The sequence below is a fragment of the Hesperophylax consimilis genome, unplaced genomic scaffold (genome assembly GCF_061612785.1).
Source record: "Hesperophylax consimilis isolate HC1 unplaced genomic scaffold, BYU_Hcon_1.0 scaffold_32, whole genome shotgun sequence".
Lineage (NCBI taxonomy): Eukaryota > Metazoa > Arthropoda > Insecta > Trichoptera > Limnephilidae > Hesperophylax > Hesperophylax consimilis.
Window position 1 is genome coordinate 2,446,770 of NW_028301262.1, and position 25,663 is coordinate 2,472,432.

The window sequence follows — 25,663 nt, forward strand, 5'->3', positions numbered from 1 at the left end:
CCGCTACAAATTCATTCCACCCACATACTTGCTTATGTTTTTGGATAGTACGCTTAGTAAACACAGAAATGGCACTGCTACGTAGAGCATTTACTATACTGCCGTATAGGTATTTTATTTTGGCGTGTGTAGGGTTGCCACCATCCTCAGTAAATGTTTTATTTGACTTGATTTTGACGAGATAGGTTTGCGAGTAAGAGTTATATTTTCCGATATCGAGTATATTATTCGGATTCCATAGTGCTGGATCCCTCAACTCAGATGTAAACACTTCCGTTGTTGCTATTCCATCTGTTTGTAAGATCAGCTCGAGAGGCCGGTGATCTGTCCAATCAATATCGTAATATATTTTCATATCAACAATTTGCTTCAAAATATTTTTCGTTACCAGACAATGGTCTAACCACCTGGTAGAGCTGTGTGCGTCACTGATATAGGTGTAAGAATCCGCAGGTAATAATTCGATGTCGGCACATACGTATTCAAATTCTTGACAGAAAGAGATTAGCTCCAATCCAAAGAGTGAGTCGGGATTAGCGTTGAAATATAAAATCGCTCATTTTTAGATGGGTATTGACTACACAGTACCGGAACGCGTGGATTTTTTTAGCACAGTAAGAGAAAGGTTAATGCCACGTTTAATAGGAACTGTCTGTTGGCTGTTGTTTTTGTAATAACTTCTCGTTAAGCATTTGTTTATAATCCCCTGTTCTCGTTAGTTGTTATCCGAAATTATCTTTATTCCATTCGTCCATAAGACAATATTGCTCATCAAAATATGTTTCGTAGAACTTTGGTAAAATATATACGCTTAACTAGGGATACTAATACAAAGATTATTGTAGTGAAAGATGTGTTGCGAAGGTTAAAGATGTGTTTGTTGTCAACCTTTTAAATATAAGGAAACCAAATTCATAGATGTTTGGGACCAAATTTGGTCTCCTAATAATTAACGGGTTGAAATTAAACTATGTAACATTTTGTAATAGATCCATTCTATTGCGGGGATAAAACTGTGAATAGATTTTGACAATATTTTACATACCACAAGTAATTAATTATAACAGACAAAGCAAGCATTACTTAATTAATCGCGGCAAGAAAGGACAGGGCCGCCGACAGCTAATCTGGGCCCCAAGTCTAGTAGACTATACCGGGCCCCCTCCCCTCAACTTACCGGGGGGGGGGTGAGATAACAATTAATAAGTTCATGCTTACCTGCTACTGCTAGGAATACTACTTCATTACCTTTTCTTATACCATTATTCCAATCATTCGAATTTAGCATAATTATTCAATGGAAATGTTTAAAAAGTTATGGTGAATACTCAAAATAAAATACTTGTGTTTCTTGTTTGTGTGTATTTACATATTCTTCGTTAATCAAGATATCTTGAGGCTAAATTAAATTATTATATTAGAAAGACAGAAAACAGGTAACAAAAATAAATAATCAATTTTCAAAACCAATGGAAAATAAATTAGGAGTACCGCAGTGATCGATCCTTGGCCCCCTATTGTTCATACTCTATAAGTCTATATTAATGACATGGTGAAAATATGTTCAAAATGCAATATACGACTATTTGCCGATGATACACTTATATACTTAATTGGAGATAACTATAAAGAACTAATAAATATTTTAAATAATGAACTAGATGATGTATCAAGATGGCTAAAAATAAATAAGCTTAAATTAAAAACAAAATATATGGTGATTGGAAATAAGAAGACATTCAGTGAAAGCAAAATTAAAATTGATGGTGAAATTATTGAAAATGTTACTGAAATCAAATACTTAGGAGTTATATTAGATTCCAAACTAAACTTCAATAGACATGCCGAATATACCCAAAAGAAAATTGGCAAAAAGATATCTTTTTTGGGAAGAATCCGGCCTAAAATTTCCAGAAAAATCGCCATCACCATTTACAATTCAATAGGCCACTTGCATGGATTTCATAACGACTTGGAAAAAATCGTGTGGATAGATCTTTTTACTAAGATTACGAAAATGTTAGTAAAATTTTGTAGAAATGTACATTTATTTTTATTTTTAAATAAATAAATCCATTATTTGGGCTCGTGTCGTCACTACATGAAAATGTCCCGTCTACTGAAAATGTTCCTATTAATTTTGTAAAATTCCACACTGATTTAATTTTTTTATATGGCATCACTTTGATTTCAGGCGAATTTTTGAATTCGTTCACTAGATTTATTGTTTGTTCTCTGCGAACTTTTCATTTGGTTTGAATTTTTGACAGATGTGAAGAGAACCCCGTACAATTTAGATGTCGGTACGTGTTTTAGAGGTATAATGGTTATGGTGCTTATTTTATCAAAATCAAATTTTATAATATTCTTATTATTATTATAATTTACAAGTACAAGTACATTACATTGGATTTATTAATATAGACGTTGTACATTATAATGATTTATGATCAATAAGATGGATCAAGCAAAAAAAAATTATGAGATGTAATATTTTTGGTATGCCTCGTTATTTGGCTGTGTCATTCGTGTGGAAAACGTTATTTTTTTAAAATGATTTTCGGCTATGTAATCATTGTTTTTTCTCACCTATAAAATTATGTCCCGTCTTTCCGGTTTATAAAAAAAGGTCTGATTTTTCGGAACACGCTCTGACAGTTGGGCCTACGGAGCGTGCGGGCCTGGGCGCCCGGCCCACGTCCGTTCCTAGTGTCATTGGCATTTTTTAGTAAAATATCCGGGCCCCGTCCCGGGCCCCCCTTAGGCCCGGGCCCCAAGTTTCGGACTTGGCTAACGTGCCCTCTCGGCGGCCCTGAGAAAGGATTAAGTTGTTTTAATTAGCTCATTAAAGATATGTATGTAGTAGACTGCCTGAGCTATATCAGGTGCGAATGCATCGAGATTCATCCAGGGGGTAGGTAGATGGGCAGTATCTACGGTGTGCTCTAGTACATTCCCATGCTATTCAACTTGCACCAAAGAACGTTCCCGAACATTTTAGTTACTATCGCTACAATATGTTGCCGAGTACAAATGGGGATCTCTTACCAGACTCGTGCTGACTCACATTGGAGACAAACCGTTTTCATGTTCTTAGTGCAACTATTCTTCTTCTCTTAAGGACAGTCTGACGAGCCACATGCTGACTCACAGTGAAAAAAAACCTTTTTTTATGTTCTGAGTTCAACAATTCATGCTTTTGGAAGGGATGTGTAGACTGAATGCTGTAGAATTGAAAATCTTGAGGCAAATGTATTGTAAAACCATTAATGATTGTATGAGAAATGAGGAGATCCGCAAAAAGTGTAAGGCTGGTGTAAGCGTAATGAGTGAGATCAAGAACATCACGCTTAGATGGTTTGGGCATGTAGAGCGAATGAACGAAGAAAGGAATGTAAGTAGAATATAAGCAAATGTGAATGGTAGCAGAATTCGGGGACGCCCGAGGAAGACATGACACGACCAAGTGAATCAGGTACCTACTTGAGTCGGGTCATGTCAAGAGTCAGAATTATACAATAGTATCTATGAGACGATGTATGAATATGAGTGTGTGGCCAAGACTGAGTTGTTTGGCGGTCCGTCCTCTCTGCTCCCCCCTGAGGGGAAAAAGCTTGATGGTTAGTTAGTTAGTTAGTTATGTTTTACGAAACACAGGTTATGACACAGTGGATAAAAACCATGTTCATGTTCTCAGTGCAACTATTCATGTTTTTCAAAGGGATGTTTGACAAAACACATTATGACTTATGAGAAAAACCATTTTCATGTTCTAAGTGCATGTTCTCAAAAGGGTAATCTGACAAATCACATGCTAACTAACCGTGAAGGTACACCTTTGTCATGGTACGAGTGAAACAAATACAATTTCGAAAGGTGTTTTGACAGAAGTTGTAATTCACAGAAGAGTGGGAAAAAGAGTTTTCATGATCTTATTGCAATTATTTATACCCTCGAAAAAGTTTTCTGACGAACAACATGCTGAGTTGCTATAAAACATTTTCGGAAAACATGTGTAATTAAAGATTTCAACCACACAGTTATTCTCAAAATTCTCAATGAGATGCACGGTAGTGGTAAACATAAAAAAATCATTACTCGCTCCACGTCGAAGGAGAACAGTCGCGTATTTTTGTGACAAGTAAATCAAGTAATATAGTTTACATTAATAACTCGCCCACCTGGGCGATCCATTCCATCCAATATGGAAACTCAAGAAATTATTAAAAACATTAAAGATTTAATAAACAAGATCACTTCAGTGAAGGACTCAAAAATAAAATTAACACTGGAACAGAACATTATATCACTGGAAGAAAAAATTCAACATGAACTGATAGAAAAACTTTTCTGCATCTTTTTTTTTTTGACATGAGATCAGTAATTTTTGCCCTCCGATTTTTTTTACTCCATTTACTCCAACTTTTATTTTAGTTAAATTAATGTTTTAATGAATTTTTATTTTTATATCTTCGGCCTTCAAGGTGTTTTTAGATGTAATTATGATGGCGGATGTAATTATGATTTAGATGTAATTATGATCGGTTAACTAACCGAAGAAATTAATAAGGTAATTGGAAAAGAAATATTGGCCTAAGAAATTAAAAAAAAAAGAAACCGTGTTTAATGTTGAAAAGGCTGCAATGCCAATTGACTGAAGAGGAAATTATAGATGGGATTGTACAACAAAATGAAGGATTAATCCTGGAAGACAAAAACAACATCAAGCTTATCAAGGAACTAAAAAACAAATACAATGAAGGAAAAGAAAAAGACACCACTAACTACATTATTGAAACAACCGGTAAATTAAGAAAAACGCTACTAGAAAAAAACAAAATAAACATCAAATTCCAAAGAGTATACATAGAAGACTGTAACCCGCTTACTCAATGCTACCACTGCCTTAAGTTCGGCCACACAGCGCAAAGATGTCTCGCCAGGACGCAGCCCCCCATTTGCCCTCATTGCACAAAGGAGCACATTCTGTCTAAATGTGAAAATAAAAAACAACCTCCAACATGCAACAATTGCTGTCTTCAAAACAAAAGATTTAATATGAATTATTCTACATAACACAGAGTTGATAGCATGAAATGTCTCTATCGGCAAAAAATGCTTCAACTAGCTAGAGAGCGCATCGACTATGAATAATATGGTAAATTTCATTTTTTTAAACTCTAATCTAAAACTTAAAAATGAATGATTTTTTATGTAACGCATTAGATAAAAAAATGTATATTGAAGAAAATTTATGTTAATCTATGAAAGATTTTAACTAAGTTTGCTCTGAAAAAGGATTTACCCTATTTCATGTAAATATTAAAAGTTTAGAACGAAACATGGATGAATTAGTTATAACATTAAAAGAATTAATTTTTTTCCCGGGCCTGATTGTGTTAACAGAGACACACTCTGCAAGCGAAATCAATTACACTATTCCAGGCTACACCATGCGACAATAAACAAAATGAACAAAAACTCAGGTATCGGATTATTTATTTCTAACCAGTATAATGTTCTCAATATTAAAGAAATAATTAATGTTAGTAATGTTAACATATTAAATATAGAATTTAAATACGTAAATAAATATTATAACATTATTGCTATTTATCGTACGCATACATCGATAATACCTCAATTTATAGATGAATTAAAAAATATTCTCTTAAATTTTAGAAATAAAATAATATTATTGTTGGAGATATAAATTTAAATATTGCAAACCACTATTCTAGTAAAGATAAAGACACATATCTAAATATGTTAGCAGAACTCAATTATTTATCGTGCATAAATTCTTATACTAGAAATGTTAAAGGTCAACGCCCCTCATGCTTAGATCACATTTTTACAAATATTCCTGATATCCAAAATATAAAATCAGCTGTCATTCATACATCTATCACTGATCATTATTCATGTATTTTTAACTATAAATTAAGCAATCCAACTTTGCCATTACTTAAACAAAATAATTACTCAAAAAAAGTACTTAATATGGATACATTAAAACACCAATTAGAATCAGAAAATTGGAATAAATTATTACAATGTAATGATGTCAATATATGTTGTAAAATGTTTGAAGAAAAAATATCTAAATGCATAAATGACTCGACAAATAATAATATAATAACCAAATCCAAAGTGTCGAACTTGAAACCTATAAAACCATGGCTTACTCATGGTTTAGTAGTATCTGTACGACATAAGCAAGCTCTTTACAAATTTACTACTCAACAACCAAATAATAAAAATTTACTTAATCATTTTAAAGCATATAAAAACAAACTTTCATATATTATTTATTTATTTATTATATTTTACGCCCAGAGGGCTTTTACATATATACATAAAGGCAGTACAATTTAACATGAGAAAGAAATATACATACATACATAAATGAATTAAAAATAAATGCATTAAAAATTTAAATTTTAAGTTCAGTGAAAAATAAAGACCAAAATTTAAAGTACTGTGATCAGAGAATCACAACATTATTGTTACGGTATTGGTTCGGTATTGGTTTAGCATAGTACGAAACCGCTGTACCGGGGAATTAGCTAGTTGCAGGAGTTCGCAACTGTCCGATTTGTATTTTAATATTATATACAAGTTAATTTTAATGATGAAAAAACTTTTTTTTATATAACTAAATAATATTACAGATTATGATGGTTTTTAATGCTTCTATGAATCATACATTTAATTTGCCGATGTAGTTGATAAATTTAACAATGAACTTCTTTAGTGAGAACTTGTATCATGGATAAATGATTTGATTATTTCATGTTTATATTGTATCAGTGACATATTCCATACATCTATGTGCGAATACATATTTCCCAAGTTTTGAATTCTGTGGAGTGGTATATTGAACTGCGTCCTGTTCGTAGTATTACCACAATAAAACGGTATTACTGACCTTGTGTTTCTGGCTGGCACATTCAAATTTATGAGCGCCAATAATTCAGGGCTGTCAATTGTATTATGCAAGATTTTAAATAGAAATACTAGATCGAAAAAAGTTCTTATTATAAAAAATAAGGAACAAAAGTACTATAAACAAAAGTTGAATCAGGCTGAAAATGATAGTAAAAGAGTGTGGACAGTTATAAATGAAATAATTGACAAGAAAAAAAACAAGAATAACGACATCGCCAATATATTTCATGACAACATGAAAACATGTTGTAAAGAAAATCCCTCAAAAGCTGCAAACATATTTAACACCTTCTTTGCGACCGTAGAGGAAAATCTTGCCAATCTCATTCATACTGACCCAAATATAACATTTCCAGACTGTAGTATTGATATTGACAATAATATAGCAACATTCCAAGTAACCACAGAGAACGAAATAATATCAATTATAAACGGTATGCAAGGAGGTTCTGCCCCGGGTTTTGATGGAATAACAGTTAATATTTTAAAAAATATTAAAAATCAAATTTCTAAACCGTTAAAACACATAATAAATGTAAGTTTCCAAAGCGGAGTGTTTCCATCAATCTACAAACAAACTACCATTACTCCAATATTTAAATCTGGTAACCCAGAAGAAGTTAGCAATTACCGACCCATATCAGTAATCTCGAACATAGCAAAATTTTTTGAAAAGATAGTTAAAAAAAGGATAAACCAATTTGTAAAATGTAATAAATCAATTAATGAAAATCAGTTCGGTTTTATGGAAGGTAGAAGCACTCAGGATGCAATTGCAAAATTAACTAGTCTTGTTCATAATTCATTAGATAAATCATTAAAATACATTGGAATTTTCATAGATCTTAAAAAAGCTTTTGATAGCATATCACACGACAAACTTATAAGTAAATTAAGAAACATTGGATTAAGTGATACAGCTATAGAATGGATAAAAAGCTTTCTTTTCAATCGCCCTCAAGTCTTAAAAATCAACGATGTACTTAGTCAACAAAAAACAAGTCACTTCGGCATACCTCAAGGTACAGTCCTGGGACCGTTACTGTTTATCATTTATGTAAATGACATATTCAATCAAAGATTAAATGGAAAAATAATATCTTATGCTGATGACACTGTCATAATAATTGAAGGTACTGATTGGAATAATGTTAATAACTTAGCAAATACTGATATTAATATACTGAAAAATTGGTTCGATAAAAATCTCCTCTCATTAAATACTGAAAAAACAAAATGTATCCCATTCTCTATCAACAAATTAAAATTAATACCAGAATTAAAAATTATAATACATCAACTTAAATGTAACAGAACTAATTGCAATCAAGAATGTTATATACTTAGTCTAACTTCTGAAATTAAATATCTTGGTATATATATAGATCAACATTTTTAATGGAAAAAACAAATTTGTGAACATGTCAAAAGAATTAGAAAATGTATTTATATATTTATTAGACTTAGAAATATTCTTAGACTAGAAAACCTAAAAAGAGTGTACTATGCAATTGTACAATCTATATTACAATATGGTATTATTGGCTGGGGAGGAACTTATAACAATATATTAAATCCACTTAAAATAGTTCAAAGATTGATAATTAAAGTAAAAATAATAATAAATATTTTTGGCCGCCGAAATCCAGTCCAAGCTATACTGAAACGAGCAAACCTTACTACATCGCAAGCAACGAACGATGCATTCGAAAATCATCTCAGATACTCTTTCATAATTACATCTTTTATCATGATCCTTTACCGTACATACTCCTTAGGGATCTCATTTTCAATTCAAGTTTAATTTCGTCCTACTCTCAGAAACATACCTCACTGTTTTTCATTTATTTCAATTCATTTATTTGATTTCAATTGATTCAATGACTGCGCGATTAAATTTTAGTTTAAAACGATATTTTACCATAATTTAAAAATTGGCATGTTTTACAAAATGTTATATAAAAAACATTCTGAATACCCAAATCTTATTATGACCACCGTGTATAGAGTTTATTGTAACGGACGATAAGTTGATACAATTTGCTGATAAAAGATTGAAATATTATTTATCTGTTGCATTTTCCAAGAAAAAATTGTATCGTTCTCTACAGTGTACATCTTTAGGCACTGTGTGTGTTGGAATCTCCCAGAAAGACACTAAAATAACTTTGTAAAAAGCAAAATCATAATTGAAGATATTTACTTTTGTTGCACTAACGAACCAATGTATGGTATAAAAGCAATCACGTGGCCATCCCGCTGTGCTGCCATTGGCTGTTTCATTTAAGATATGGCTTGGATGTTGGATACATTTATATGAAATGTAATTTAAAGGCCGGCTTAAAAATGAGGGTCATTTTGGCCAACGTGCGGATGTTGGATAAACACGCTCGAAGTATTGTTTAATTTTGGTGTACTTAAGACAAACTGCGTTTCAAAAACACATTAAAAATACATATTGATTTTATTCACCTGTATCGTATAAATAAATGCTTTCTGAGTACAACTGTGTAGGTACTTAACTCAATTTCGCCAAAAATGGTCTGTTGGATTAAAACGAACTAGAGCGACGTTTTCACTATCATTTAGAGAATTTCTTCCGGAAAATGTATGTACATAAAACATGCATATTATATTGCGCCCCTGAGGTGATAGCTCACAAAAGCGGCGCTATAAAATTGTCCAATATTATTATTATTATTATTTGTAGAAAGTAGAGAAAACTCGATGTTTTTTAATCAAGTCGTAAAAATCTATATTTTCAGGCGCTACATTGCTAACTCTGGCTAAACCTTATGAGATACATCAAAATAATGTACAACGGAATTGTATATCTTAAAAAGGTCTGGAAGTCCGTGATGGCATGTGTCTATCTCCAAAAGTTAACCCCCAGAACGCCGGGTACAAGTCAGAGAGTAAAAATTAAAGTAAAAACAATCAGATCCATGTACAATAAGGAATCAGGATTAGTAATGAAATCTCCCTTTGCCAGATCTGATATCTCAATATGATCGTGTAGGTGGAACCAATGAATGAGAAAAAATTATTTTCTAAATGTTTCCAAAGTTAGGTAAAGTCTGCTAGTAGCCATAAAGTAGAAAACGTTTTTTTAAGTAAATTATGGTTTTCTTTATTCAAAATTAAATAAGTGATGACGTTTAAGTTTTTTAAGTCCAATAATTTTCCCAAAATTGACAGTTGTACAGAGGATCGTTTTTATCTAAATTATTTAAATCGCAATATTTAAAGCAAAATTAACTAAGTATAATGTTTTGTTGTGAATTCAAAGAATATCATTTGTAATAAGACAAAGACAAATACAAAATTAAACTAAATATTAAAATAACAAGTGATTTTTAGCAAAAAATTTAAATGGAAAAAGAAAATCGGTTATCAATAGAAAAAATCAGAAACTTGTAGTGACTTTTGAAAATTATCCATTCATTAATTAAAATCAGAAATTAAATTTAAAATTGGTAAACTTTAACAAAATGTGGCCGAGGAGTATTTTGATATTGGTATGTTTATTGGCGTTTCTGGTATCGGTGAGAACATACGATGTGCCAGAAATTGTCAGGTCCTTGGAGCTGGAAGGAGTTCCCTTCGAGAACCTTCCGACACCCGAAGAACAGATGTTTCGCTTGTCAGAGGAGGAATTTCAAGACTATTTCGAGTTTTGGATGCACCTCAAAAGGCAGAGCATGACGGGTTTGCCACACGTTCGAGGTTGGTAGCAATAACGTGATTGATAAGTTGGTTTTTCAGGAGGTCCTGAAGAAAATAATTTCACTCAGGGGCTACGTCATCTTTGAGGATGGTCTGTGGGGGGGTCTTTTAATGAAAGGAAAAAGGGGTGGGTAAGAATCTAGGGATCAGTGCGTCCAAGAGTGACGAACATTTAAATCAATCCCCCCCGCTGCGGAGTAAGACAAGGGTCTCCCTGAACCAGCCTCTCCCGATCCCAGGCGCATCCGCCGCCAAGACCTAAACACACCTCGTCAAATCACTAAACGCAACGAACCACTTGGTGTGGACCTATGGCAAAGGTTTATAGTGATTTGTTTTTTGGGGTATTGTGCCGTGTTGCGCTACTTCCTTATTTAGTAATCTTGTAATCTGATTAAACATCTGCCCTTATGATGAACACTGCAACGCTGTCCGAAACGTTGGCTAAAGAAGGAGGTAGCGCAACACGCCATAATAACCGGGCCCTTTACACCTTATGATAACTAGATGGAGCCCCCGTGGCTGAGCTGATCACTTGACATTATATGTTTTTCCTTCTCAGAAGCTCCACTCCTTCTTTCTTTGAAAGACCCTCCAGACAAAGTTATTCTTACCGCATGAGGAAACCCTATCAAGTGCCCCCCACTGTTGAATTTGGCAGTTACCTCTGGTCTGGAGCACCAAAATACCTATAAAAACCCTAGACTGCTGAAACGGGCGGTCCGTAGATTCGGTCATAGATTCCCCTATCTTAAAAAACGGATCGCAACCTTTAGAGCAAAGGCGTTAAGTAGGTATGCTGTCCTCGTTCTACCGGAATTACTAAATGCTCTGAGGATCTAGCGCTGATGAACTCTTCAGCAACCGCGGCCAACACATTGCCATTTGTTACATGAGAACGGGTCACTTCTACGACTCGGTCTTGAGTTCAACAACTTGCTGTGGAACGATTTGTCTGCTTCTGTGTTTCCTCCCTTCTACAACATGGATCTTTTTAAGACCCACGTTCGCTCCTTCCTCTCCTCCAAAAAACCCTCCACACGGCATTGATGACATAGGCCCTAAGGAATAAATTTCTCTCAGTGTGTTCCTACTTAATTTTTTGTGCCTCTCCAACACCATAATTTGTTGACGGTTCCAGCCCGATGCTCCGTACCACTTCATGGCTTCAATCCGTCCCGGCCGCAACCTGTTTACGTCTCCAACGGTTCTCTGCTAACTACCAAAGGCAACGGGTATCTGGTGTTCCCGTACGGTGGTGCAGTCACCGTTGCTTGTCCAGGAAGCTACCTAGTGCACCCCAGTGCCACCGTGCTGAAGACGGAGGCGGTGAGACACTCAATCCAACCTCGCCAAAATTAATATTACATAATATAACATAAACTAAACTATCCTAGCTTCACTTTACCTTAAGATTACCATGTCTCTAGCGCTTTCCTGATGCACCCATTGCTAAAGACGGAAGCAGTAAGTGTCTTGGTGGGCGGTGAAAGACTCATCCCAACCTAACTTAACATGATATCACATAACATTACAACCTCACCCAAACGAAACTATACTAGTATCACTTAACATAAAGAATACCATGTCTCCAACGATTTCCTGGTGTTCCTGAGATCCATTGCTAAAGATGGAAGCAGTAAGTGTCTTGGGGGCGGTAGAAGACACATCCCAAACATTACATAACACCACCTAACCTTACTTAAAAATAATGCACCGTGCAGAAGACGAATTTCAGCGAAAATAAATCCAATCAAACCTAATTTAACCTAACCAAAATATGTCCAAAAGTTTGCAGCTTAAGAATTTTAATTTTGTCGCCGAAAACCTTTATTTTATTCAAATTTATTTAAACATGTTGATTTCATTTTATTCCGATATTCTGAAATTTTGCACACTTGACTTTCAAAACACGAGGAAAGTCACTGTCTACATTAGATTTCTAAAAAAAATTAATAAATCCCAGGAATTCAAATAGTTGACAGATGTATGTTATTATTATTTGTAGTAATAAGTATTGCCTGTACAAAGTGTCTAAATATTTAGTGAGTGTTCCGTGCTGACCCCAACATGTAATTAGTAGCACTTGTTCAGTAGCCCGGAGTGAAAGAGGTAGAAAAAAATTTTTCTTCGTATTTCAAAAACCCTATTATCATTTAATGTTGCTTTAGATAAATAGCTGTTGAAAAATATTTTTTATTTTTTTTTGACATATGATCTTCAGGTGGCGCAGAGGACCTGAAATTTTGAAAAAATGATCGATTCTAGAAATTTAAAAAAAATTTAAAACAAAATTATTATAATATTTAACTTTATTATTTGCATTAAAATATAAGGAACATTAAGAATATATACATTTTATAATCATTTCAGCATTCAGTCGTGTCATATGCGTATGGGGTAGCTCCCTGAATTCCAGAGGAAAAGTGTAATTTTGTTTCGAATTTCGGCATTTCTTTTCCTGATTTTATTCTTGCTCGAATATATCCATCGCGTACTGTACTTCCGCAAAAAGCCAAGCTAGCTTCAGTGACCAGCTTCACACCTCTCTCCACAGCCTGTGTGTGACAGGGAAAATTTTCAATCCGGATATTTATATCTTCGCTCATAATTTTGTCACCGTATTTTGTTGTGAATGGTGGCTCGAATATTTTTTCTGCCTTCCAGTTTATCAAATCATAATAATCGTTGGCTTCGAAGTTTAGGAGTCAAGAATGTCCTTACTTTTTTCTCCTTTGCATTTTGTCGGGCTTTAAGAATTCTTCTTACTGCTAATTCTTTTATATGCTGTCTTTCGTCTTGTAGCATCGCTAATAAAATATTTTCAGAATGAGTGAAGAAAGAGTTCCGCTCGATTATTCGAAATTTCAGCTCATATTTCAAATAGGAGCATCTTTTTATCGTACTAAGGACATGTTTCGGACCATCTTTACATGAAGGTTTTGTTTTTATGGTGAACCATATGGGCGCATACACTTTTATCACAAACGTAGCAATCTCAACCAGACTATGAGTTGGAAACTTTGTTGCTACATATAGTCTCAATATTCTATTTGCACAGGTTATCCAACGAGAGTGTGCCAGCTTTCCTGGTTGCTTATTAGCTAAATCAGTTTTTACGCTGCCTTGTGTTACAGCTTGACAAATTTCATACAGATATTTTTGATCATTGCTTAGAATTTTCACGTCGATATCGGGTAAGACTGTCGTAATTTTATCAAATTTCACCACAGGGAGGTCTTCACAGTGCTGTAACATCTTGCCAATGACTCCTGCGAACGTATTGGGACCTGAAGTACTGCCATCCAAAGTATTAAAAAGATGACGCAGTGGTAATTCGTTGGCATGCAACAAACATATAAACCAGTGTAATGGTCTATTTAAATGTCTTTCAATCAATGCGATTGCTCCATTCTTGAAGCCCGTGTTTACGGCCGTTCCATCGCATCCAATGGCTACAATGGTTAATAAATCTCCGAAGTGCAAATTTAAAAATTCTACAATTGAATCCTTAATAGAATTAGCGGTTCCAGAAGGAGGCGCGACGTGGCCAATGTACTGAGAATCTGGCTCGGAGAGCAAAACAATATGTTCTTCAGTAATGGTTCTCCTGTGGTACTTGTTATCATGTTTTTCCTGCACAATGGTCTTGTCTTTCCGACCATCAAAATATAATCCACTTATTTTACCTTCAGAACTCCCGAAGCTCGAAATCTGCCTTCTTTGCAACTCTTCTCGAACTTTTCGGCGCTCGCGTCGTAATTTACTTCTATCTATTACTTTTGAGAAATCTTGTTTAGAAATAAAACCAATATCTTGAAGAACTGCACTGGCGATGGTTGATGCTGATCTATCGGAGACACCAGTCCTGTCACAGGCAGTGGCAAGATTTTTTAATCGATGCCTCATCTGATTTGTTTGTGATTTCGATGTGGATGGCGTGGAGTATGCCGGAAAAAGTGTATAAAAGTCTGGATCTTGATTGCTGTCTGATAATTTTACACTATCATCCGAGGTCTCTGAAGTCTCTGGTGAGGGGCTCAGAGGTTTTTCAACAGTCTGTTTTTGAAGTAATTTATTTTGCCTCATCAGTTGTAATTGCCTACGCTCCAAAGCCTTGGTTGCCACTATATCTTTTGAGTCGATATACATTTTGCAGCTACTTCTCTGATCTTGCAGGAATTCTAGCTCCTTCTTGGGTATTTTCACTAAACATTTACAAAAATCGACACAAATGCACTTGCAAACAGCAATATCAAAGAGTTTTTTTGTTGCATCTTCATAAAATTCAGTTTTCTTTTTAGGTACTCGACATTTCTTTAAGCATTTGTACTTGTGATAATACCGGGTTAGTTTAGTTATAATTTGACGTTCAGTTACAATAGGAATAGACGCTTTATTCTACAATGTAATTAGATCAATTGCAATTATTTCAAATATATCTTTCACAGAAGGATCTTTTCCATTTGATAACCACTGCAAGTCATTTCTAATCCACAAATAATACTTTATTACATCCGAATAAGTTGGCATCACATTGTCTTTTCGTTTTTCTGGGCCACCAAACATACCTAGAAATATACCCTAACATACCATACAAAGAAAGCACAATCAAGTTTTCGCAGGTGTTCCAACGAACGTGCACTCCGCGCTAATGTCTGTTAATTACTGATTAACTGCATCTGTTGTTATGCAAAATAGTCTCAAAGGGTGGGGGGAAGAGGGGTTAGTTAGATGGCTAAAACTAAAATACATTTTGTGACGTTTAAGCTGGATTAGATGATGTGCTTGTTTACTAACAAAATCTGAAAAAACACAATTTTTTGTAGAACTTTAGGGTCAGTGCGCCACCTGAAGATGAAGTTGGAATTTAATGATATTTTGTGTACTTTATAGGGTACTACCAAGGCACCCATTGGTAATATAGGAAACACGAAATTTGAAAAAAAGTTTTTTCACTCCGCCCTATTGTTCAGGTCTTCCTTTGCACTGGAGGGACGTTGTTCTCCAGTCCCAGCTGGCTTCCCTCGCCAGCCGATTTCAACTCCTTGTCCTGCTTCGCCGACCCGTCTGCCTTGGAGATTCAAGCCGGCGCATGTGACGGCGGGGACTTTGCTGTCAGCGTCGGGCTAAACGTATCCGGCTCACTCCACGAGCTGTACTCGAGCTGCTTCCAGCGCCGAGAAGCCCAGCCGTCGTACGTGACGTACAGGCAGGAGCCCGAGAACTCGGACTTCATGATAAAGGTGCCGCGGCCATTCTTCATCCAAGGTGAGGTGGGAAGGGCAAGGTCAAAGAGGGAAGGGAAGGATTTGTTTTAAAATTTTCTACAATAATACTAGGAAATCAGAATAAAACAAATCACACTTAGAAAGATATATTTTTTCTTTCAGACCAGAAGTTCTTCACAGACCTCGACATGAACCGCCTCTTTTCGCGCGGCTCTCAGCTAGCCGCCTTCGACTACACGCTTGGCTCTGGCATGGGTAACCAGTACATCAGCAATTCTAACTTTATCAACCGTGGCCACCTGGCGGCTAAGACGGACTTCTCCCTGGCCGCCGGGCAGAGAGCCACTTTCTCCTTCCTCAACGTGGCACCGCAGTGGGAAAACTTCAACGGGGGTAATTGGAATACTCTAGAGCAGGTAATTTCTCTTTCATTGTAGCCTCTTGGTGAACTTCAATGCGGGCAATTAGAACACCCTAGAGTATGTGACTTCTCTTTCAATGTATTCCCTTTGTGAACTTCAACAGGGGTAATTGGAACCTTAACGGGGTCAATTGGAACACTCTAGAGCAGATGATTTCTCTTTCAATGTGCCTAGTCCCTTGGTGAACTTAAACAGGGGAAATTGAACATTCTATAGTAGGTTACTTTTCTTTCAATGTAGCACCTTGTAACATGATAAACGAATACGAAAGGTTTGGGTTTTTTCCTTCATTTATCTTTACTTTTCTTTAATGTTCTATTCATAGAATAAAGAAAAAAGTAGTCTTGCCTTCCATTCAAATTAAAAATTGTAACATTTGTCGCCATTGACTTTTGGTTCTTATCCATTTTAGTCTCTCTTACGGGTCATTTAGCCTGACCTTAAATATCATCATCCCATTTGAATTTCGTAATCATGGTTATGCACAGTTTTGCCTATTTATTAAAGCGACTTCACTTTCATCTTTTCCAGGACCTGAAGAGGAGGATTGCTCGCCAAGGCGCCAGGACGAAGATCTATACCGGCACCCTTAGGATACTGAAGTTGCGGGACCACAGAGGTAATCTGCAGAATATGTACCTCAGTCCGGAAGATATGAAGGTGCCCATTCCTCTCTGGTTCTCTAAGGTAACATCAAACTTTACAGAAAGTCATTTCTTTTCCATATAAACACTACCTTGGTATACTATTATTTACAGATTACAGTGTCACACACACGTCATTTTTCGCTCTCTTAAAGTAATTGCTTTCCTACAGTTAAAACATCAAATTGTATCATTGAACCTCGCAAAATTTTTCAGTGAACTCACATAAAATTGACTCTTATATAATCTCTACAGTGTTGATGTTAATTTGCTGTGAAACCAATATTATAAAGTCCAGTAAGGTGCAGTTCCGCGTAGCCATATTTAATACTACCTACTAGTGGCAGTGCAGTGCCGTGCTTGCTCTGACAGACATACATACTCAGCTATATATCCACTTCATCGCCGGTGCCCGACAATCCAGAGGTGCCCAACCTTTTCAACATGAACTGTTCTAAGTGCCAACTAACTATTACCGACGGCATCACGTGTTACTCCTGCAGTAAGCAGTTTCATTACGAATGCGGAGGAACATCTGAAACTACATTCAGAAAGGCTAATAACGAGAAAAGAAGAACCTGGCGCTGCACTTCATGCAAAACTTCACTCCAATCATCCGCTACGTCAACCAACCCAATAGAAGATGTAATGGTAGAAATAAAAAATATAAAATATTCTGAACTTGCCTCTCTCAAAACACTTAATAAGCAAGTCAAGGAAGACATGTCAGAACTGAAAAATCTGTGGACTTCAACAACTCAAAATTGGATGACTTTTCCAATAGATTCCAAGCTTTCGAACAGTCAATGAGCAAAGTAGACTTTTTGGAACAAGAAGTTTCCTCCCTTAAATCGGCCATCAAACAAATACAAGAAGATTCCAACAAAAGGGAGCAATGGATGAGACTACAGAATGTTGAAATAAAAGGAATACCTCAAGATAACAATGAAAACATTCCAAACATTCTATCAGAGATAGCAAACAAACTTGGCTTACACAACTTTAAAACTAACGAAATTGAGTTCGCCACCAGAGTCTCGGCGAAAGACCCACTTCATTCCAAATTAATCAAACCAATAATTGTTAAATTCACCACCCGCTCGCGTAAAAATGAATTCATCACCGAAATTCAACGAAGGAAAGGAAAAAGCACGAAGGACCTGAATTACCCTGGTGACGATAGAAAAATCTATGTCAACGACGATCTGATTAGTTCTAACAAAAATCTCCTTTTTCGGGCCAAGGGGATTGCCAAGGAGAAGGGATTCCAGTTCACGTGGATAAAAAACACCAGGATATTTGTGAGAAAAAATCCCACTTCGCCTCCCATACCAATTTTCAAGGAAGAGGACCTAAAGAAAATAGCCTGAGTCGATCTGCATTCTCTTCGCGTCGTAAAATGGATTTTTCATACACTCATGTGTCTCCCCATACATTTCCCCCCTCCTTTTATCCACTCCTATTACACTCACCCTCCCTCTACCATTTCACCCTCTCCCACAAACTTTCTAATTCTTTTCTAAATCAGTCTACACTTCTCAAGAACCAACCTGGAATACATTTTACCGCATGTTGGCGACCCCCTGCACTCCCGACAATCAGACCTACTCGACGGACAATCGCGGTCTCACACACACTAATTATATTCTCCGCCGTGGTAAGCAAATTACCGTATACTCATTTGTCAACAAATATTTCACTCAAATATAAACTGAATAGTATTATTAACCGCTCTTACCTCAAATATGGATATCTACCTCTATCTAATTATATCAACATCAGAATAATATTATCACTAGCCGAGCCAGAGATGCGTATTACAAGATTTTTATACCATTATTATTTTAAACTACTTTATGCACCCATACCAAGAAATTATTGTGTTAGATGTACTTACTTTGTAAAACTGCATCACCACTATAACCGAACTCACTTATTGAAGTTATCATTTATATGTATAACTTACCGCCTACTCACTAATATTTATTCGAATACTCCCCATGTCTTTAGCAATATATCACCAGAACTGTAGAGGTCTTCGTACCAAGACTACGACGATCCTTCAAAATACCTTTTCAAACGATTACGATTTAATTGCCCTCACAGAATCATGGCTCACCAAAGGTATCAGAGACGAAGAACTTTTCGATCCTCGATACTATGTATATCGTAGAGACCGCGATTACGCTTCCACCGGTCAGCGTCTTGGCGGTGGTGTAGTGATAGCTATTAAACAGGAGCTGATCAGCGTCGCCAGACCAGAATGGACTTCTTGTGCTGAAGACATTTGGGTCACCATTCGCACCAATACTACACCTCACAGTTTGGTCCATATATGTTGCGTGTACATCCCCGGAGGGACTCAACATCAATATTTAATCGAAAATTTCCTGAACATGTTATCAGACGTAGTATCAAATAACCCCAATGATTCTTTTATTATCTTAGGTGACTTTAATCTTCCTGAAATTTCATGGATCCAAACTACGCCATCTGCTCACTATGCAGCTAGTAATTACTCTACTCACGTTAGTAATTACTTCATAGACTGTATGCATTTTCTGAACCTCTCTCAATATAACGGTGAACTAAACTCAAGCGGCCATATCCTAGATCTGATTGTGTCAAATCTACTAATCTCCGTCGAATCTAATGACGACCCGCTAGTTCCCGAAGATGAACATCATAAAGCTCTATCCATTAGTGTGCCATTTCAGGAAACTCCTTCATTGACAAATGCGAAAAGAAAAGTTTTTCTATATAATCGTGGGGACTACGATTCAATTAATTTCGCCCTTGAACAAGCTGACTGGGCTTCCATTTTTTCTACCTCTCAAATAGAACCAGCGCTTGACGGTTTCTATACGTTTTTGAAATACCTCATAAATCTTCATATTCCTCATAAACTTTCGTGGAACTCGAAATATCCTCCTTGGTACAGTGCTGCCCTTATTAAGGTAACTAAGGAAAAATCAAAATACTTTAGCAAATATAAAAAAACACAAGAACCAGGCTGACTATGACGCATTTTCCCTGCTTCGTAAACGGCATAAAGACTTATGTCGGAAAAGCAAATCCCGTTTCTTGAGTAATATTGAAAACAATATTTCCTCAAACCCTAAAAACTTCTGGAGCCACGTCAAATCTTCTAACGCATCCCAAAATGTCCCAAAATGTATGTATTTTGGAGAGCTGAAAGCCAATAATGGAACGGAAATTGCAAATTTATTTTCAAAATGTTTCAGTTCAGTTTTCAGTAAACCCTCCGATCCACTTACCCTTGATCCAACTGACGTCGGGAACCATACATCCAATATAAGCAATATTGAGGTGACACGAGAAATTGTCTTAAAATACCTTAAGGAAATTGATACTCGCAAAGGTGCCGGTCCTGACGAAATACCTTCAATCTTTATCAAACAATGTGCACACAATCTAGCCTTACCCATTTCTTTAATTTTCAATCGTTCCCTAACCGATTGCACTGTCCCTGTTATATGGAAATCTGCTTATGTGTCTCCTATTTTCAAAAATGGCAAAAAAACAGACGTCAAAAACTACAGGCCAATCTCCAAACTTTGTAAATTTAACAAAATTTTTGAAAAAATAGTCTATGACCAACTATATTCTGCTCTTAAGCCCAGCCTGAATACGACCCAACACGGTTTCATTAGTGGTAAATCTACAACCACAAATCTTTTAACCTTCACAGAGTACCTGCAGGATAATTTGGATAACAGAATACAAGTGGACACTGTCTATAGTGTCTATACCGACTATAGTAAGGCGTTTGATAAGGTCGATCACTCAACCTTGTTGAACAAGCTTTTAAAGATTGGTATTCACGGCAATCTTTATCGTTGGCTCTCTTCTTATATCTCCAACCGTAGTCAAATAGTAGTGGTTGCTGGATTTAAATCCGACTCTGTTGCTGTAACATCGGGAGTTCCTCAAGGCAGCCTGTTAGGACCGTTACTATTTAATATCTACATCAATGATATTGGTCACTGCTTTTTACACTCGCAGACCATCCTATATGCAGATGACATGAAAATCTTCTCACCTATAAAATCAATCGAAGACTGTCACAAGCTGCAAAAGGATTTACAACGTTTAAACGCGTATGTTAATGCCCATTGTCTGGAATTAAATATATCCAAATGCTTCATCGTACGCTTTACTAGAAACAAAAACATATTTATACACGAATACTCAATTAATCATCAACCTTTATCTACCAAATCAGAAATTAAGGACCTTGGGGTTATACTTGATAGTAAACTGAATTTCAATAAACATATTGACCACGTAGTCACTAACGCATCTTCTATGCTGGGTTTCATAATCCGTTCCTGTAAACAATTCAAAGACATTGCTACTTTCAAAACACTGTATTTCTCATACGTTCGTAGTATCCTTGAATACGCATCACAAGTGTGGAACCCAGGCTATGCAATACATAAAAATAGAATTGAAAGTGTTCAAAATAGATTTTTAAGGTACCTTAATTTCCGCTCTTTTCGATCTCATATCAGTAATGAAGACTCTGCAAAGTTCTTCAATATACAGACGTTAACTTTCCGAAGAAATATAGCAGATTCGGTAATGTTATTCAAAATCACACACAATTTAATCGATAGTCCTGATCTTCTTCAACGCCTATTATTCCATGTTCCCAATCGCAACAGCAGACAGTCGCTTACTTTTAATCTCCCTCATTGTAAGACGAATTCCAAACAAAACTCATTTATCTACAGATCCACACACTCTTTTAACTTAAATTATAACCATATTGACATATTTAACTCGACTTTACGCGACATAAAACAAAAACTCAACAAAACTCAAACTAGAAGTTCAATTCCTATATATTCCCGTCCTTTGCCTCTTAATCCTTATCCTATATTTCCCCCTCCTCCCCCCCACCATCCTTTATTTTAATATTTTTAATACTTTCTAACTAAACAAGAAATTAATTTAAGAGAACATCTCTATGCCATTGTACACCATTGTAACACCATTTACTATTCATCAGTGGAAAGTTCATAATTGGCATAATTAATAATATTATTATTGTATCATAATATAATTAAAGATTTGCCGTCAACTTTTCCAAATAAATAAATAAATACAGAAGACAGGGACGCTAAATATGCACTTTTTATTATTAAAATACTTTGCATTAATGATAATTTATGTGACACCGTTTTCAAGGGCACTGATTAAATATATATAAATTATTTTTTTATTATATATAAGTGGGTACAGTAATATAATATGAGTACATAAAAAAATATATTTTCATTACAAAATATATTTATGTTCGCAATCTAACCAATGAAAAAACTGGTTCTTGTGCTTGGTGAGAGAGTTACACTAATTATAAGAAAAATAGGATATCATTATGCTATAAGTAAGTATATTATATATGATAGGAACAATATATAAAGAGACAAAATCTAAATACAGTGGAGATGAGTATAGACTGATAATAAATATCAATGAAGGGAAAAACAGGCAATTATTTAGTTAACTATTTCTGAAAAAGTAACTTTAGTTTTAGTTTAAGTATGTTAATATCCTTTAATTTTTTTATTTCAATCGGAAGGTTGTTGAAATACTTTATTCCTAAATATTTATAGTTATTTTGCATTTGATTGGTATTACATTTTGGAATTTTGATATTGTATTGATATCTTTTAGATAAGTGGGTTTCAAATTTTGTGATTATATTATCTTTATAAATTTGGAAAATTATTGCATTTTTCTCTCTTATTCTCTCTCTTATTTCTGTATATCCTAACATTGAAATCTAAAGAAATATGGCTACCATAATACGGGCATGTGCCTAGTATGGTGGTTGTAGAAACAAAACCGTAATCATTTAAATTTTTATGAATAAAGAAGCACATTTTTTTTTATTAAATAATTAATTTCTCACGAAAACGGCGCTATATAAATTAGCCAAATATTATTATTATTAATACTAGAACTACTGACTTAAAACTACTGACTTACATCTAAGACTTATATCTAGTGACTTATGACTAAGATAATAATGAGAAGTAAATATTTCAGTTTCCGGAAATGGAAAATAATGCATTTTATTAGTTACTAACTGACGTGAACCCGGCGTTGCTCAACTTAAAACCCTATCAAACTCCGTTGCATACTTTAGAACAGAGGTTCCCAAAGTGGTCTATATGGACCCCCAGGGGTCGATATCGACTTGCTGGGGGTCTATGTCAGCGAGAATAAAACTTGGGGGTCCACAAGATTCAAATGGGGATACATACGAGCAGACCCCCATTTACCTCAAGTCAACATTTAGTAGTTCCGTAAATGACACAATAGACCTAACACAAATATAATAGACTGAGAAATCACTTATTTGATATTTGTATATTTATATTTCGTAAGGTTGTCAATTGAGGTTTATAAATATAAACTGACCGGTCAGTGGTTGAGTGGGCATAGCGCTTGGGTCTCACCCGAGCGTCGCTTGTTCGATTCCTCGGCTGGCTAAGTCCTCCATCACAACACAAGCAACATTTTCGGCTTTCTGTGGTGGTAGTAGAAGATTTTCAAACATTGTTGGGTTATTCGTAACCCGGGAATGTTTGTCTTTCTTTTTAAAAAAAAAAAAAAAAAATAAAAAAAAAAAATAAAAATAAAAAAAAAAATAAAAAAAAATATGTGGACTAACCACAGTTTGAAAATGGCCTTGTAAGCCGAAACAGCTGTCACAATAATAAAAAACTAAAACACTTGCAGAACTTAATAATAATATTATCAAATTTAATCTAAATAAAATTTATAAAAAAAATTAAATGGAGTTCTACGAATTAAACACAAAAACAATAAATAAATAAAAATTTATAAATATAGTCTATGTTCCTTTTTTCGTCAGAATTAATATATTCAAGCAAAACATTGCACATTGGAAGCCACGAATTTTCCTAGTTCCCCAACTTGATTTTCAAAAACGTCCAGGACGTTTAACATTTAAATGCACTTCACACAGAATTCAAAACTAAGTTTGAGGACATTTTGACTAAATGACTGGAAATGGAACGTTAAAGAATAGGATATCATGTGACAAGAAGAACTGACCGTAACAGACTAAAACAGAATCAACTGAACTATACCAAAAAACACTTCATATATATATATATCAAAAAACATCTTACTTATTTTAAAATTATTAAAAAAAAAATATATGTATATATATATATATTTATATATATTGCATGATATTTGTTCATAATTAAATTTATTTGTAACTTTGATGTAATATTAATTATCCTATAACTAAATTATACATAATATGCAAATGAAATCCTCAGCACGGGAGATCCCAGTGAGGATATCATTATATCTATTTATTACACAAAAAAAAGATAGTAAAACACTTATTATTATTATTATTATAATCACCGACAAGAAGAACTTAAGGGGCAGTTCTGTAGGGCCAGTTACAGAAATAAATTCCCGTTTCTTATCCTGCTTCATTTTTATTTGGTGTAATACCTCACAAGGGCACCCCTGTCTGCACAGTGTAAAGATAGAGGAACTATACCGCCACCCGGTTGTTGGACAGTCAGGGGATGGGATGGGAATGGGAATGATTATCAAATGGGACGTTAATAGTTTTTGGAAAATTCAATATTCGGCAGACAGGGGGGGTCTATGGAAAAAAAATGTTTGAGAACCTCTGGTTTAGAAGAACTAAGCGGAAGAACAGACAGATGCGGATAGTGACTTTGTTTTATACTATTTAAAGATACCAATGTATTGTCACGATTACGAATTTACTAAAAGCTTATCAGGAAACCGGCCTGTAATCCTGTTTTCAGTTCATTATGATTCGGGATGCTCCAGAATGGACCTTCTTCGCAGATGGGGGATAGAGGGCTACCACACCATATAACTCCCTTGATCGTACGGGGACTCGTTTCTGCGTTTAGCGGCACGCACATGTTGTCGAAGTTTTTTGTAATGCTACCAATATTGATATTTCTTTTCAGTTGGTGTACGACCGTGCCAACAACAAGTCGGTCGTATTCCTCGGCCTGAACAATCCTTACGTCACGGCAGAGCAGGCTGAGCAGGAGCTGGAGCCGTGTCGCGATGTCTGCGCAGGCAATTCCGCCTTTCGCTGGCTGACCTGGCAGCCGCGCGACATGAGGCGCGGTTACTCCATCTGCTGCGAAGTCGGCATCTTCCGGAGGGCCGTGCGGCATTTGCCAGACTTTGCGGCAGGTGAACTATTCACGTGATGGATTGTTTGATTTAAATAAACAATAATGGAGTATTCCTTAATTTTTAAAAATGCCCGTATCGAAAATCCTATCATGCATCGAAACATTATTCTAAAAAGAAGCAAAATTGACCTTGGTATTATTTTTGATAATAATTTAACTTTTGGTCCGCAAATAAATGAAATAAATAACAGTGCAATGATATAATATTTGGTGTTTATTTTGAGGACAGTGAATAATAATTAATGAATTAATTCATTAAAATTATTATTTACTGGGTTTGTGAGAAGCAATCTAGATTATAATTCGACAATCTGGGCTCCACTAAATAAGATTCACCAACAAAATATCAAGAGAATGAAGCGTAAATTTGTAACATTTATTAATTACTAGCTGACGTGTACTCGGCGCGGCGTTGCTGGGGGTTA

The 25,663-nt window shown here is 35.3% G+C and overlaps 1 protein-coding gene across 1 annotated transcript; it reads left to right on the forward strand.

Annotated features, from left to right (window-relative positions):
- Positions 1 to 3,535: 3,535 nt before the first annotated feature.
- Positions 3,536 to 25,253, forward strand: LOC149409290 (salivary endonuclease-like). Its single transcript, XM_089649995.1, has 7 exons — positions 3,536 to 3,620; positions 10,519 to 10,677; positions 11,819 to 12,006; positions 15,654 to 15,948; positions 16,071 to 16,324; positions 16,862 to 17,017; positions 25,002 to 25,253. Exons 1-7 carry the CDS (start codon positions 3,536 to 3,538, stop codon positions 25,251 to 25,253), a joined length of 1,389 nt encoding a protein of 462 aa, XP_089506121.1.
- Positions 25,254 to 25,663: the final 410 nt, after the last annotated feature.

What these genes read in the sequence shown, in the direction of transcription:
- LOC149409290 (XM_089649995.1), top strand. Translation starts at nt 3,536, where the DNA reads ATGTATGAATATGAGTGTGTGGCCAAGACTGAGTTGTTTGGCGGTCCG. An exon ending in TGAGGGGAAAAAGCTTGATG is followed by an intron (nt 3,621 to 10,518) that starts GTTAGTTAGTTA and finishes ACGATGTGCCAG; the next exon opens with AAATTGTCAGGTCCTTGGAG. An exon ending in ATTGGAATACTCTAGAGCAG is followed by an intron (nt 16,325 to 16,861) that starts GTAATTTCTCTT and finishes CATCTTTTCCAG; the next exon opens with GACCTGAAGAGGAGGATTGC.